Source organism: Monodon monoceros, unplaced genomic scaffold (genome assembly GCF_005190385.1).
Source record: "Monodon monoceros isolate NGI ecotype Baffin Bay Population unplaced genomic scaffold, NGI_Narwhal_1 Super_Scaffold_15, whole genome shotgun sequence".
NCBI lineage: Eukaryota > Metazoa > Chordata > Mammalia > Artiodactyla > Monodontidae > Monodon > Monodon monoceros.
In genome coordinates this window covers 79,620,623-79,636,812 of record NW_021703771.1, presented here as the reverse complement: position 1 = coordinate 79,636,812, position 16,190 = coordinate 79,620,623, and the positions used below count along the sequence as shown (strand labels likewise).

The window sequence follows — 16,190 nt, the reverse complement described above, 5'->3', positions numbered from 1 at the left end:
TTCTAATTGTGGCGAGCAGGGGCTGCTCTTCATTGAGGTGCACGGGTGTCTGATTCCAGTGGCTTTTCTTGTTGTGGAGCATGGGCTCTAGGCGTGCGGGCTTCAGTAGTTGTAGCTTGTGTGGGCTCTAGAGCGCAGGCTCAGTAGTTGTGGCACACGGGCTTAGTTGCTCTGTGGCATGTGGGATCTTCCCAGACCAGGGCTTGAACCCGTGTTCCCTGCATTGGCAGGCGTATTCTTAACCACTGCACCACCAGGGAAGTCCCTTGTAGTTGATTTCTAGTCTCATAGAGTTGTGGTCAGAAAAGGTGCTTGATCTTTTTAAAAATTCACTGAAGCTTGTTTTCTGGCCTGGCGTGTGATCTATCCTTGTGAATGTTCCATGTATACTTGGAAAGAATGTGCATTCTTCTGCTTTTGGATGGTATGTTTTATATATGTATATATAGTCCATCTGGTGTAATGTGTCATTTCAGGCCAGTATTTCCTTATTGATTTTCTGTATGGATGATCTCTCTATTGATGGAAGTGGGGTGTTGAAGTCCCCTACTATTATTACCGTTGATTTCTCCCTTTACTTCTGTTAATATTTGCTTTATGTATGTAAATGCTCCTATGTTGGGTGCATATATATTTATAATTGTTAAATGTTCTTGGATTGATTCCCTTATTCATTATGTAATGTCCTTCTTTGTCTCCTGTAACAGTCTTTGTTTTAAAGTCTATTTTGTCTCATTTAAATATCATTACCCTGGCTTTCTTTTCTTTCCATTTGCATGGAATACCTTTTTCAATCCCCTCACTTTCAGTCTTTGCATGTCTTTAGATCTGCCATGAGTCTCTTGTAGGCAACATATATACAGGTCTTGTTTTTGAATCCACTCATCCACTCTGTGTCTTTTGATGGGACCACTTAGTTCACTTACATTTTAAGTAATTATTGATATGTATGTCTTTATTGCCGTTTTGGTAATTGTTTTTAGCTTTTTTTTTGTAGTTGTTTTTTGTTCCTTATTCTCTTCTTGTTATTTGATGACTGTCTTTAGTGTTTTGCTTGGATTCCTTTCTCTTTTTGTGTGTGTGTATCATAGATTTTTGGTTTGTTGTTATCATGTGGTTTATGTATAACAATCTATATATAATGTGTGATTGTTTCAAGTTGCTGATCTCTTCATTTCAAGAGATGTGCCTATGATTAAGCACAGGGCTCGAACCCGTGTCCCCTGCATTGGCAGGCAGATTCTTAGCCACTGCGCCACCAGGGAAGTCCAGGGAAGGGGTTTTAAAGGCAAGGTGAGGGAGGGGGCCCTGGGGAATGTGATTAGCTTGTGCACAATTTTCTGTTTGGTAGGAGGTGAGGTGACCAGGTGACACCCCAGGGCTTAATCATAGGCCCCTGTGCCTATGATTACTGTTTTTGACATCATATTTTACATCCAATTGTTTTGTGTATCCCTTAGCTGCTTATTGTGGATACAGATGATTTTACTACTTTTGTCTTTTAACCTTCCTATAGCTTTTTGTGTGTGGATGATCTGCTGCCTTTACTGTTTATTTGTCTATACCAATGAGCTTTTTCCTTTCGTAATTTTAATGTTTCTAGTTGTGGAGTTTTCTTTTTCGCTTAGAGAAGTCACTTTAACATTTTTTGTAAAGCTGGTTTATATTTTCTGGTTATTATATTATATTATATTTCTCCTGCCTCTGTGGGAGATTCTCCAAGATCAGCAAGTAGGTCTGACCCAGGCTCCCTTCAAATTACTGCTTCTGCCCTGGGTCCCAGAGGGCATGAGATTTTGTATGTGCTGTTTAAGTGTGTGTTACTGAACCAAACTTGGGTCCACTCACCGCACATACAGCGAACCTAGTCTGCTGGCCCAGGTTGTGGTGAAGGAAAGTACAGCATTTATTGTGAGATACCAAGAAAGTAGTACAGGCGCCTCTAATGGTCAGAAGACCCTAACTCTGTGATGGCTTTCAGGGAAGCCATGAAAAAAAAAGTTATTTTTAATTAATTAACTGATTAATTAATTAATTTCTGGCTGTGTTGGGTCTTTGTTGTGCATGGGCTTTCTCTAGTTGCGGCGAGCAGGGGCTACTCTTCAGTGTAATGCGTGGGCTTCTCATTGCAGTGGCTTCTCTTATTGTGGAGCGCAGGCTCTAGACATGTGGGCTTCAGTAGTTGTGGCACGTGGGCTGAGTGGTTGTGGTGCACAGGCTTAGTTGCTCCATGGCATGTGAGATCTTCCTGCACCAGGGCTTGAACCCGTGTCCCCTGCATTGGTAGGCAGATTCCTAACCACTGTGCCACGAGGGAAGTCCAGGGAAGGGGTTTTAAAGGCAAGGTGAGGGAGGTGGCCCTGGGAAATGTGATCAGCTTGTGCACAATTATCTGTTTGGTAGGTGGTGAGGTGACCAGGTGATGCCCCAGGGCTTAACCTTAAAATTTCTTTTTCTTAGCTTGCCATATCCTTCTCTTACAATAACATTTCTGTAAGAAAAATGAGAGAATGACTGTCAGAAAGAGAACAGCCTTCTCTTTAATGTAATAAAAATTTCCCACGGACTGGAAAAGAAGAAAACCAACTGATGATTCCTGAACAGTGTTTGCATAGTCTCTTGTTCGTTGCACTATTCTCTTTTCTCCCTTGTCTACCATTATCTGTACTCAGTGGAATTCTTTAGCACTCTATTGCAAGACCTGCTGGACTAGTTCAGATATTTCCTCCAATCCAGCTGTCCTTAACTTACACAGTAGAGTGGGGGGTGGGGGAGTTAGTTCCAGTTCCTGTACATATAGTCACCTACATCAGTGTTACCATACATTTATTTTTTTACATTACAGTTTCCTGACTGTACCATAATTGCACCAAATTCCTGTGTCATTCATACTAAAGGTGTTATTGTTACAATACCCATCAGATAGAACGCCTGTCTCATTACTGACTCTTTCTCAGCGGAACGTTCCTTTTCCCATATACCATATGTTAACTTTTTTTTTTTTTGCGGTACGCGGGCCTCTCACTGTTGTGGCCTCTCCCGTTGCGGAGCACAGGCTCCGGAGGCGCAGGCTCAGCGGCCATGGCTCACGGGCCCAGCCGCTCTGCGGCATGTGGGATCCTCCCGGACCGCGGCACGAACCCGTGTCCCCTGCATTGGCAGACAGACTCTCAACCACTGCGCCACCAGGGAAGCCCACCATATGTTATCTTGTATGGGGGTCTTTCTTGTAGGCCAAGTCAGAGTGGTCTCTGAGTCCCACTGGGTTTGAGGGCAGAACCAAATGTTGCTTTTCAAAGTGCAGCTCAACATGGAGACTTGCGTCCAAACGTGGGGCACAGCTTCATTATTCACCAGGGCCCAGTGGCTTCCCATAGGCAGTATGTGCTGTCTCTGGAAAATGTTCCTGTCCCCTTTGCCTACCAGTTGTACTACCTGATATAGCCCCTTTTTATTAATCCGGGGAGCTGAGGCCGTCAAGGCGCAGTGGTGTAACTTACAGTTACTGCTCAAAAGATCCCATCGCCCAGGGTGGGCCGTAGGTTTTCCAAAGCTTGGCTTTCTGGCTTTCTGCACCCCAGTATAGTGGACCATTGCTTCCGTGCCACTTTGGCTTCCAGTTGGATCAGCATGCTCAACAAGCTTTGCTGGGGGTTTACATAGGCCTGTTCCCAGAGGAGGTACTTGGCCTTTTCGCCATTATTTTCTAGGTCTAAATGCGAGTGTGAGAGAAGTGGGTACTTCAGTTCCAGAGTAGTGTAATTATAGTGAAGGAGTAAAGTAACTTTATCTTGAGAAGGAGTCGGAACTAGCCTCCAGGATCAAACAAAGGCAGGGTTTTGGTACACAGATAATATGACTTTCCTCCAGCAACAGAAAAATTACAGTCCTTACCTTAATGTAAGGAGCCATCCCCTTTGCTTCTTACTGTTTCTTCTAAAGAGGACTTCAAGATCTGTTAATGGCTTTCAGCAGCAGTTTTCTCCTTTATTGTGGTGATGGGCAAGAGGGATCGCCCCTTCACTTGGGAGTGTATCCAAAGCTTAACATCTTCAAGTTTGACAGAAGAGTTAGTTACTAGCAAAGCCTGATAAGGCCCCACCCACTGGGATTGTGGTTGGTTTTCTGGGAGTACTTCTTTCCAGGTTTTTCAAAGCTCCCTGTTCCCCAGGTTTTATCTGATGATGGGGGAAATCTGTAGGGTACTTCATCCTGTTATTGGCAAATCTATGAATAGCATTCAAAACTAATTCCAGTGTTTGTACATACCTCATAGTATCTAATTCTTTTACTTCTGATCAGAAATTTGTCTGCCTAGCAAGTCAGAATAGAGGAGTGGTCTCTTGTACAGTATCTCATAAGGACTCAATTGGAGTCTGCTTCTAGGGGCCACCCTGATTCTAAACAGTGCAAGTGACAATATTTTGTCCCATGTTAAATCAGTTTTTTGACAGATTTTGTCTACAGTCCTTTCAAAGTATAATTCCTCTTCTCCATTTTCCCAGTTGACTGGGATCTCCAGGATGCATGTAAATTCCATTTTATTCCAGGTTGCTCTGAAACCCCTTGTGTACTACTGTCAACAAAAGCTCATCTGTTGTCACTCTGAATTGAGCTGGAGAGTCCAAACCTGGGAATTATTTCTTTAAGTAAGGACTTCATTCCCTCAGAAGCCCTTTCTGTCTGACACAGGAGTGCTTTCACTTGGCCTGTAAAAGTGTCTACCATTACCATTAGATAATGAAAGTTTCCTTTAGTCTTGGGCATAACCATGAAATCTACCTGCCAGCCTTTCCCTGGGCTTTCCCCCTCACCACCCCCCACCTCCTGAATTCCATATGAGGGGGAGGAGGCCTATTTCTGGTGTTATTTTTAACACAAGTCAAGTACTTCTGTATAACCCTTTGAACAGTCCTGGACATAATAGGTCCTTGAATAAAATCTTGTTTCCATTATAAGGTGGCGTCCCTCCCATAGTGGGTGTTCTGATGGAAAGAGCTAAACAGTTCTTCCATTAAGCTTTCAGGAATCAAAACCTTTACTTGGTTATTAACCAGCCACATTCTGGGTTCCAAATGGGTAGGGTTGAATCCCTTTTTATACAACATAGTTAACAAGCTTGATATAATGGATTTACTAAATTTTGCCCATAACGAAGAGTAAGTTTATATGATACATTTATAAATATTGATTGCAACTAGGTAACAAAGTAAGTCTCCATAATTCCAAAGAATCTATGTCATATAGCACAAGAAAAAGATAATCTTTAGAAATTTTGTATGTTTAGAGACTAAAAACAAACTAATCCGTGGATTAGAGAAAATCACAGTGGAAGTATCAGGACTTGTGAAATTGAAGTAAAGCAAAACTTAGAGGGGAATTTATGGTCTTAAGTGCATTTATGAAACAGCAGGAAATGCTCATAATATGTTAAGTATTACTGAAGAAGTTGCAAAAAGAACAGAGTGAATCCAAAGAAAGAAGAAAATAGTGAAGAGCAGAAATAGAAAAAAAAAAAACAAAATAAAATAGAGATGCTCAGCAAAAGCAGTAGATGATAAAAATTAATAAATGATTTTTTTCTATTAATACGCTTTTAGAAGACTGCTCAAGAGTAAAAAAGAAGAGGCACAAATAATGCTAGGAACAAAAAAGGTAGGCAATTTTGGGATAAAAAGATCATAGGAATAGCATGAACAGCTTTATGCTAATGATTTTGAAAACTTAAATGCCCATTTTCTTGAAAAATAGATATTATCAAGACTAATTCAAGAAAAAAGAAAATCTAAACTAGTAATTTAAAAAATAAGTGACTCTGGGACTTCCCTGGTAGTGCAGTGGTTAAGAATCTGCCTGCTAATGCAAGGGACACGGGTTTGAACCCTGGTCCGGCAAGATCCCACATGCTGCAGAGCAACTAAACCCGTGCACCACAGCTACTGAGCCTGTGTTCTAGAGCCACGAGCCACAACTACTGAGCCCATGCACCTAGAGCCCATACTCCGCAACAAGAGAAGCCACCACAATGAGAAGCCTGTGCACCACAAGGAAGAGTAGCACCAGCTCGCCGCAACTAGAGAAAGCCTGCGCACAGCAACGAAGACCCAATGCAGCCATAAACAAACAAACAAATAAATAAATAAAAATAAAAGTAAAAATAAGTGACTCTAAAAAGAGGCACATTGGGCTTCACTGGTGGCACAGTGGTTGAGAGTCCGCCTGCCGATGCAGGGGACACGGGTTCGTGCCCTGGTCCGGGAAGATCCCACATGCTGCGGAGCGGCTAGGCCCAGGAGTGGCCACTGAGCCTGCGCGTCCGGAGCCTGTGCTCCACAACGGGAGAGGCCACAACAGTGAGAGGCCCGCGTACCGCAAAAAAAAAAAAAAAAAAAGAGGCACATTAGCAACCAAATGCAATATGTGGACCTTGTTTAGATCCTAATTCTAACAGGCCAATAGTGCATAACAGAAGTTTATGAAATAATTGAAACATTTGTTGGATATTTGATGATACTAAGGAATTTTTTTCAAGGGGGACATAATGATGGTTAATTTTTTTTTAACCATCAGTAACATTCTACAGTATTTACAGGTTATATATTACATGACATTATGGATTTGCTTCAAAATAATTGAGTGTTATGGTGGTGGAAAGTGAATGTGGGTTACAGTATAGATTTCACTGTTCAGTACCATAGCCACTAACCATGTGGGTATTTAAATTAAATTTAATTAAAACTTAAAAGACTGAAATTTCAGTTCCTCAGTCACATTAGCATATTTTCACACTAGTGGTGTATAAATAGGAAATGTCTATCATGCAGAAGTTCTATTGGATAGAGCAGGTATAGATGAAACAAGATTGACCATGTGTTGACAATTTTTGAAGCTGAGTGATGGGGCTGAGTTTATTATTCTGTCTCTATTTGTATACATTTGAAATTTTCCATGAAAGGAAGAAACAAAGAAAAACGATGCATGACCCTTTGTGGAGAAAATTACAAAAGATCTAAAAGAAGAATTGAAGATACACCTTTCATGAATGGAGGCACCCCACATGATACCAGTTCTTTCCAAACTAATCTGTAAATTCAATTCAGTTCCAATAAAAAACCCAATAGCGAGGGCAAACAGCAGAAACAAGGAGAACTACAATCCTGCAGCCTGTGGAACAAACACCACATTCACAGAAAGATAGATAAGATGAAAAGGCAGAGAGCTATGTACCAGATGAAGGAACAAGATGAAATCCCAGAAAAACAACTAAATGAAGTGGAGATAGGCAACCTTCCAGAAAAAGAATTCAGAAAAATGATAGTGAAGATGATCCAGGACCTCGCAAAAAGAATGGAGGCAAAGATAGAGAAGATGCAAGAAATGTTTAACAGAGACCTAGAAGAATTAAAAAACAAACCCACAGCAAACATCATTCTCAATGGTGAAAAACTGAAAGCATTTCCTCTCAGATCAGGAACAAGACAAGGATGTCCACTCTCACAACTGTTATTCAACATAGTTTTGGAAGTTCTAGCCACGGCAATCAGAGAAGGAAAAGAAATAAAAGGAATACAAATTGGAAAAGAAGAAGTAAAACTGTCACTGTTTGCACATGACATGATACTATACATAGAGAATCCTAAAGATGCCACCAGAAAACTACTAGAGCTAATCAGTGAATTTGGTAAAGTTGCAGGATAAAAAATTAATGCACAGATCTCTTGCATTCCTATACACTAATGATGGAAAATCTGAACGAGAAATTAAGGAAACACTTCTTTTTATCATTGCAAGAAAAAGAATAAAATACCTAGGAATAAACCTACCTAGAGAGATAAAAGACCTGTATGCAGAAAACTATAAGACACTGCTGAAAGAAATTAAAGATGATACAAACAGATGGAGAGATATTCCATGTACTTGGATTGGAATAATCAATACTGTGAAAATGACTATACTACCCAAAGCAATCTACAGATTGAATGCAATCCCTATCAAATTACCAATGGCATTTTTTACAGAGCTAGAACAAAAAAATCTTAAAATTTGTATGGAGACACAAAAGACCCTGAATAGCCAAAGCGGTCTTGAGGGAAAAAAACAGAGCTGGAGGAATCAGACTCCCTGACTTCATACTATACTACAAAGCTACAGCAATCAAGACAATATGGTACTGGCACAGAAACAGAAATATAGATCAATGGAACAGGATAGAAAGCCCAGAGATAAACCCACACACCTATGGTCAACTAATCTATGACAAAGGAGGCAAGGATATAGGATGGAGAAAAGACAGTCTGTTCAATAAGTGGTGCTGGGAAAACTGGACAGCTACTTGTAAAAGAATGAAATCAGAACACTCCCTAACACCATACACAAAAATACACTCAAAATGGATTAGAGACCTAAATGTAAGACCGGACACTATAAAATTCTTAGAGGAAAACATAGGAAGAACACTCTTTGACATAAATCACAGCAGGATCTTTTTTGATCCACCTCCTAGAGTAATGGAAATAAAAACAAAAATAAACAAATGGGACCTAATGAAACTTAAAAGCTTTTGCAAAGCAAAGGAAACTACAAACAAGACGAAAAGACAACCCTCAGAATGGGAGAAAATATTTGCAAACCAGTCAACAGACAAAGGATTAATCTCTAAAATATATAAACATCTCATGCAGCTCAATATTAAAAAAAGCAAACAACCCAATCAAAAAATGGACAGAAGACTTAAATAGACATTTCTCCAAAGAAGACATACAGATGGCCAAGAAGCACATGAAAAGCTGCTCAACATCACTAATTATTAGAGAAATGCAAATCAAAACTACAATGAGGTATCACCTCACACCAGTTAGAATGGGCATTATCAGAAAATCTGCACATAATAACTGCTGGAGAGGGTGTGGAGAAAGGGGAACCCTCTTGCACTGTTGGTGGGAATGTAAATGGATACAGCCACTATGGAGAACAGTATGGAGGTTCCTTCAAAAACTAAAAATAGAATTACCATGTGACCCAGCAATCCCACTACTGGGCATATACCCAGAGAAAACCACAATTCAAAAAGACACATGCACCCTGATGTTCACTGCAGCGCTGTTTACAATAACCAGGTCATTGAAGCAACCTAAATGCCTATCGGCACACGAATGGTTAAAGAAGATGTGGTACATATATACAATGGAATAGTACTCAACCATCAAAAGGCACGAAATTGGGTCATTTGTAGAGACGTGGATGAATCTAGAGACTGTCATACAGAGTGAAGTAAGTCAGAAAGAGAAAAACAACTGTTGTATATTAATGCATATATGTGGAACCTAGAAAAATGGTACAGATGAACCAGTTTGCAGGGCAGAAATTGAGACACAGACGTAGAGAACAAACGTATGGATACCAAGGGGCAAAGTGGCGGGGGGGTGTTGGTGTTGGTGTGATGAATTGGGAGATTGGGATTGACATATAAACACTAATATGTATAAAATGGATAACTAATGAGAACCTGCTGTATAAAAAAACAAGTAAAATAAAATTTAAAAATTAAAAATGTAGGAGATTGCCAAAAAAAATAATTCCCAAGAGCCAAGATAATCCTGCCAAGAATGGGGGCAGGGGTACTCACTCTAGAACCTATCAAGGCTTATTTTAAAGGTATAATAATTAAGAAAGGTGTTATATTATTGATGCAGGGTTAGACAAATGTGTTAGTGGAACAGAATTCTCCAGAAATGGACCCTAGGTAGATTAGACCTTGGTGTAGGGAAAAGTCATTTCTAATCAATAGGGAAACTATGGTTTAGTAATAAATGGTCTTGGGATATTTGATTTCTAGAGTATGATGATTTGACTTTAGACATCCTGGGTTTTAGGTGTTTGTGGTGCTTCAAGGTGCAAATATGCATTAGGCAGTTGAATATATGTGCTTAGCAGAGAGACTTGAGTTAGTTGTAGAGACTTGGGAATCAAAAGCTTACAGGTAAAGCTTTGTGATGAAAACACTGAAATTATTTAGCACGAGAATATAACATGAGGAAAAAAGAAGAGCACAGGCGGAACCCACTGAAACACTAATATTTAAGGGCTGGGTAGAGGCAGCAGAGACACCTGTAAGCTCAGTAAGAGCAGGGAGTTGTGCTGCTTTATTCACATCTCAGGTGTCCATCCCTGACAGGTGGTAGGTGCTCAATAACTGAGTAACTCTTTGTTGAATGAGTAATGGGATGGAGCAGCCAGTAATAGGGGAATCAAACTAGAAAACCAGGTGTCATAGTAGCTAGAGGAGACAAGGAGGGAGTAGTCAAATGCTTTAGACAAAGACAGTAAGATGGTGACTGAAAAGTGGATTTAGCAGCAAAGATGTCACTGACTGGTGACCTTGGGGAGGGCTGTTGCAGCGCTGGAGGAAGACACACTGGGGAAAGAATCTTAGGAAAGGGAGGTGAGAGAAGTGGCAATAGCTGGAGGGCACTTGGGTAGACTGAGGTTTTACTTTTTTTTTTCCAATTGTTTGTTTTTGTGTTTTGATAGGAGCATATTGGACATCCAGTATTTAGGGGGGAGGAGTAGAAAGAGCTGATAGAGAGGGAGTGTGTGAAAATTAAGAAGAGAAAGACAGATAATGAATCAAGGTCCACATGGAAGGGAAAAAATGATATCTAGAACATAGATGGTACATTTCCCTTTGAAAAAGGGATGAGACCTTTTCCTCAGAAACAGGAAAGAACAGTGCAGATAAAAATCCATTTGGAATCTGGAAAAGGCGATGCAGATAAAGATATGCAAGTCGGCCAGCGTAGATTTCCTGTGATATTAGGAAGCTTAGGCTTGAGGGTGCCTTACTTGCATGGGCCCCTGTGAGTGCTAGGAGTTACTAGGAGTTGTAATGTCTTAGGGAGGGAGGAACACCAGAGTGTAATCCTGAAGTATTTCTATGTAAGCATTTCTGACAAATTAGCTAATGAAATCCCAGAAGAAAGGTATCAAAATTTCTAAGACTCCAGTAATTTATTGTGATATCTTTTCTCCTTCTGAATCACTTTCATTTTAGTACCTAATTTGATATTTGTGGTTTTGTGGTGTTTTTTTTTTAAAGGAACCTCCCCTCTCCCCACTATTTGAATAAATGTTGATTCCTTCAATACCTGGATCAATCCCTGCTTGTAGGTATGGGGGCAGAAGTTGAGGGAGTTCAGAGTCGTAATTTTCTGAGTGAAATAAGAGACAAGATCATTTGAAAAGGATGCAGGTAGGGTAGGACGCTTGGCAGAGTATGTGGATATTTAGAGCAGTCATCATGGGGATGAGAAGAAAACTGATTAAGGACAGGCAAAGTCATTCTGAGAGCACACTCCCAGTTTGCCTTTTGTCCCCCTGCCCCCAATTTTGGCTGTCCAAGTGTAAGAACAGAGAAAACACATGTTTCAGGTTGGGGCTGCAGGATAGTAGAAGGAGGAGGACTCTGGTATGTTGAGGAAGCAGGTAGAGAGAGAGGTTGCAGTGATGCACCCTGGAGTCGAGGCTGGGTGGGGAAGGAAGTACAACCATGGGATGGATGCTCACCCCCGGAAAGCAAGGATGGATGGTTTGTTGAGACTGGAGAGCAGTGAACTGGAAATAGTGAAGACGCTGAGAGAGTTGAAAGAGAGTTAGAGTTAGTTTATTCTGGAAAAAGCTGAAAGAACCAGTGATGTCATTTGAGGAAATCTAGAGGGAAATAAGATGAGGAAGTATATTTCCACTATACTCATTCAGTTCCAGGACTTGGTGGGAGGGGAACCTGCTGGCGGGTGGTTTGTTTAAGTTAATACCGTGAAGGTTTTTAGGCCAGAGAAGTAATAGTAAACAATATTCGTTTAATGTTTTATAGTTGACCACTTTCATAGTAGATGTTGGGATTGAAGGAAGCAGTATATTTTTGCTCTGCATTTTTGTTTTAGTCAAAAGTTTTCATGTAGTAACTAAAATGAAAATCTATACATAAACTCTTAGTTTACATCGCATTCTGCCTTGGTTTTATAAGCACCTACTTCGTTGCTGTCTTTGTATCATTTTTACCATTATCCTGTGTCTCACAGAGAAGTAGCAGCAACCCTTTAAACAGTGAGAAAATAAGATACAATGACCTTTAAAACAGTGACCTTTACAAGTTTATCTGTTGCCTAAACTAGTTTGCTTAGTCATCAATTGAGGTACTAGAATTACAAGAAAAAATGTTTAAGCTTTTTATTTTGTGTTATTGCTAACAGATTTTCTTACACATGTACACCAAGCAATTTTCCCCTTAATCCCTGTAAAGCTGCCAGAAGTTTTTAATGTATTAAGCCAAAGACCATTTCTCACATGAGTTCCTCAAGGCATCTTCTTTCTTTTCTCTTATTGCAAAAGAAAAAAGAAGAAAGAAACGTCTCATCCAAAGACAATCTATGATTCTAGAATACTGAGTTGTTCTAGAAACCATTCATCATATTTAGATCTTCTTTACTCAGTTGATGAAATAGTTGAGCAAAAGGATAGTGATTAAATAGTTGGGCAACATCTCCTTCTTTGACAGGATGCCAACAAGTAACGATTACATTTCAAAGATTTTAAACAATGTTGGGTACCCTCTTGAAGGCCTTGGAGAAAAGCTAAACACTTCTGTGGGTCCTAAGTATATCTTCCATTCAGAGCTGCTTTTCATTTCTGTAGGGACTTCAGTCACTAAAGATAAATAGATCTATCTATATGCATATATATATTTTTAGAAGGCATTAACATTTTTTGATTCCTATATTGATATTCTGATTAATAATCTCTTTTCCTTTTTCCTACTAATCATTGTTCACAGTTGGACACAGTTTGAAGAATAATCATTGAGGTACTAGCAAAATACTATTCTAGTAAGTCTGCTTTAAATTTTTAGGGGAGAAATTTTTTTTCTTTAATTGAAAACTTTTTTTCCAGGTCTTGAAAAATCTAACTCTGTGGGCAGTCTACTGTGATTGTGACATGTTCTTATAGTTAAGAGAAATGTTTTTAATTACATGCTAAATTAAACGTGTTATAATTGTTCTAAGCACACAGAATGTCCCTGGCTGCTTATTGCGTCATCTGTTGCAGAAGAATGGGAACCTCAACTCCTCCGCCAAAAAGCAACACATATTGGAGAGATGTCAGTGAGTACAGCTTAAACAACAATATCTTCTTGTAGAAACAGTGATAGAATTGTGGTTAACTTTCCAGGGTTGTCCACAAAAACTTATTTAATCCATGATAAATCTTAAAGTTGTTTATGTCTTTTCTGTACTAAAGGTTCACCCCAAATTTGTACGCCCAGAGCCATGCATACTCCTTTTTCTTGGGAATCTTTTCCCTCCCCTATGTTTCCTGTAAGATTCATACTCATCCTTTTAAACTCAAGTGTCACTGCATTCTTTTTCAGCAGCCATTTATTAAGCTTCTGTAAAACATGGTGCCAGGCACATGTATTAGGTTCTGGGAATTCAGTGGTGAACCAGGAAGATGTTTTGCTTGTCCTACAGGAACTTAGGATCTAGCACTAATCTACTGTCTTTATTTGTAAATCTTTATTTACATTACTTATTACTAATCTTTATTTGTAAAATGAGAATATTGGCCTAGGCCATCTTTCATTCATTCTGCTATGTGCCAGGTACTATTACTAGGCCCAGAGGATACAGTATTGAATAAGATGAAGTCTCTGTCCTCATGGAGCTTCCTTTTGATCGGTAAGAAAGATCAGTTTTTAGGATAGATCTTTTTCATCTAGAAAATTCTGTGATTTTGTATTTTAAAAATAAAAAGAGGAGTGGGACAGAGAAGGGAGCTTTTCTTCTCTCATCATTTCTAGCAAAACACACTCAAGAGTAGTAAATACACTTTGGGGCAGGAGAAAAGGCTGTGAGTCTGTATTCTGTTTCCAGGGCTTAGTGAAAAGGAAACATCCTAGTAAGAAGACACAGATGGCAGCAGTATAGGAGGAAATAAACTGGCTGTTCCCTGGGAAGTCCAGGAAGCCATCTTGGAATGAAAAAGATCCCAGAGGGGTTGCACAGTCAAGAAGCTCTGTGTGTCACAACTTTCGATCTCATCCCTGCAGAGTTTCTGGAACTGCCCTCTTTCCTGTTCTGGAACCACTGGGTCCTAGAGTTTGGGAGGAATTTCCATCTCCCTTGGCTGATGCATAGGGAAGCTGATGGAGGAAAGTTCCTTATCCCTCAGTATGGAGAAGTGTGTTCTTGGCAGCATAAGTTGAAGGTCTGAACAAAGGGCTACCTACCTCTATACAGCCAACAAATTATAGGTTACATAGATATTCGTGAGCTGCCTGCAGTCCCTAACCTTCATGGGTAATATTAGTTAACATTGTGTTCAGTACATATAACAGAAACTAGACTATAATGGCTTAAATTAGTAAGGTTTTCATTTTTCTTACATAACAGGAAGTCAAGATGGAGACAGTTTAGGGCAGGAATCACAGTTTAGCAATTCTCTCGTCTTCCTGCTCTATTATCTTATTGTCCTCATGGTCACAAGTTGTTGCTGAATCCCAGGACATCAAGAAGGCAGAAAGACCAAAAGCCATGTTACGAGGCTTTGTCTTTTTATTTGGGGAGGGATCTCTCCCTATAGACTTCCATCCATATGTTTATATAGATGTATTACATCTCTCTCTCTATATGTGTATATATATATTGGCTACAGCTGTGTTGCACAGCCAGCCCTACCTGCAGAGGATTCTTTAGGTAGTAATCAGGTATCTTCGAATATCTTTAGGTAGTAAAGAAATTTGAATATCTTTAGGTAGTAATCAGGTTGTATTAGTAAGAATTAAGGGGCTTATGTGTATTGAATTTGAATGTCTTTAGGTAGTAATCAGGTTGTGTTAGTAAGAATCAAGGAAATTTGAATATCTTTATGTAGTAATCAGGTTGTGTTAGTAAGAATTAAGGGGCTTATGTGTATTGAATAGGCAGCTAGCTGTGTCTGCCACTAGGACTTTTTTTTTTTAATATTAAAAAAATTTTTTCCAAGTTCCAAACAAAAAATTTATAAATAAACTTGTAGAAAGTAACCTATATATTTTTTAAAGATTTTTTTGATGTGGACCATTTTTAAAGTCTTTATTGAATTTGTTACAATATTGCTTCTGTTTTATGTTTTGGTTTTTTGGCTGTGAGGCATGTGGGATCTTAGCTCCCTGAATAGGGATCAAACCCGCACCCCCTGCATTGGAAGGAGAAGTCTTAACCACTGGACCACCAGGGAAGTCCCTAACCTATATTTTAAATGGGACTACCTGTATATGGCACTTAACCACCAATTATAACATAATTTCTTTGGGAAGAATCATTTTGTGTCCCACCTCACAAACATAATCCCTTAATATAGTCTTAGGTAGTGATATGGAGAATTCTTCCCATTCCTTTATTTAACTGGTTGTGAACTAAAAAAAAAGTCAGGACAGTTAGCTCCCTGGACATTGCATTCAGTGAAAGCACTTTAGGCCTGGCAGTATCAGTAGTGCAGCAAAACGAGGGTTTCTTACTGATTTAGTGTGGAGGATGGCAGAATAAGAAGGGGTGGAGGAAGGGGAGAATTAGTATGAAATACAGATTATATTTTGGACTCAGTGCTTATTGGTTCATTTTTTGTATCTGGGAATAGGAAGCCATGTGTTGATAGTAAATGATTATATTAATGGAAAGATATCAATTTTTCCAATTGATATTCATCACATTGACTTTTTTTCCCCTTTCTTTTTGAAGGAAATATAATAAAGTTTACTGGATCACTTATTTTAGGGTAAGTGTCAACAGTGAAATATTAACTGGCTTTATGATACTACTGTTTGAAATCTCAGTGGAAGTGATTTACAGGTAGCATGGGGCACTGAAAGGGTACAGATTTTGGAATCTATAAACATGTGGATTCATCCCTGGTTAATCACTGGTTCTACCACTTCAATGTTGTCTTGATCCGGTTACTCTAACTCCTGAGGAGTGTTTTCTCTTGGATCGAGGTGTACAATGGGGATTCTGCCCATCTGGCACTGTTTCTCTGAGGGAAGCACTTGGCATGTACAGAGCAGGCACTCACTAATTAGCTTTCACACACCTAAAATCACATCTTGTGTTAGGTTATAAAGAGGGTGAAGAAGGTAAAAATCAACTATAGTCAGAGTTACT

The 16,190-nt window shown here is 39.5% G+C and overlaps 1 protein-coding gene across 2 annotated transcripts in view; it reads left to right on the top strand.

Annotated features, from left to right (window-relative positions):
- The window catches only part of SERAC1 (serine active site containing 1), a 78,484-nt gene that overhangs the window by 21,529 nt on the left and 40,765 nt on the right, over positions 1 to 16,190 (top strand). Inside the window, exons 1-3 of one of the 2 annotated variants that reach the window (XM_029224197.1) lie at positions 13,106 to 13,157; positions 13,655 to 13,730; positions 15,771 to 15,807. In XM_029224197.1, coding sequence (XP_029080030.1) covers positions 13,152 to 13,157; positions 13,655 to 13,730; positions 15,771 to 15,807 — 119 coding nt within the window. In that variant the 5' untranslated portion in view covers positions 13,106 to 13,151. Of the gene's footprint in view, positions 1 to 13,058; positions 13,158 to 13,654; positions 13,731 to 15,770; positions 15,808 to 16,190 lie in introns of those variants that run through there. The other variant, XM_029224196.1, reaches the window with a different exon arrangement.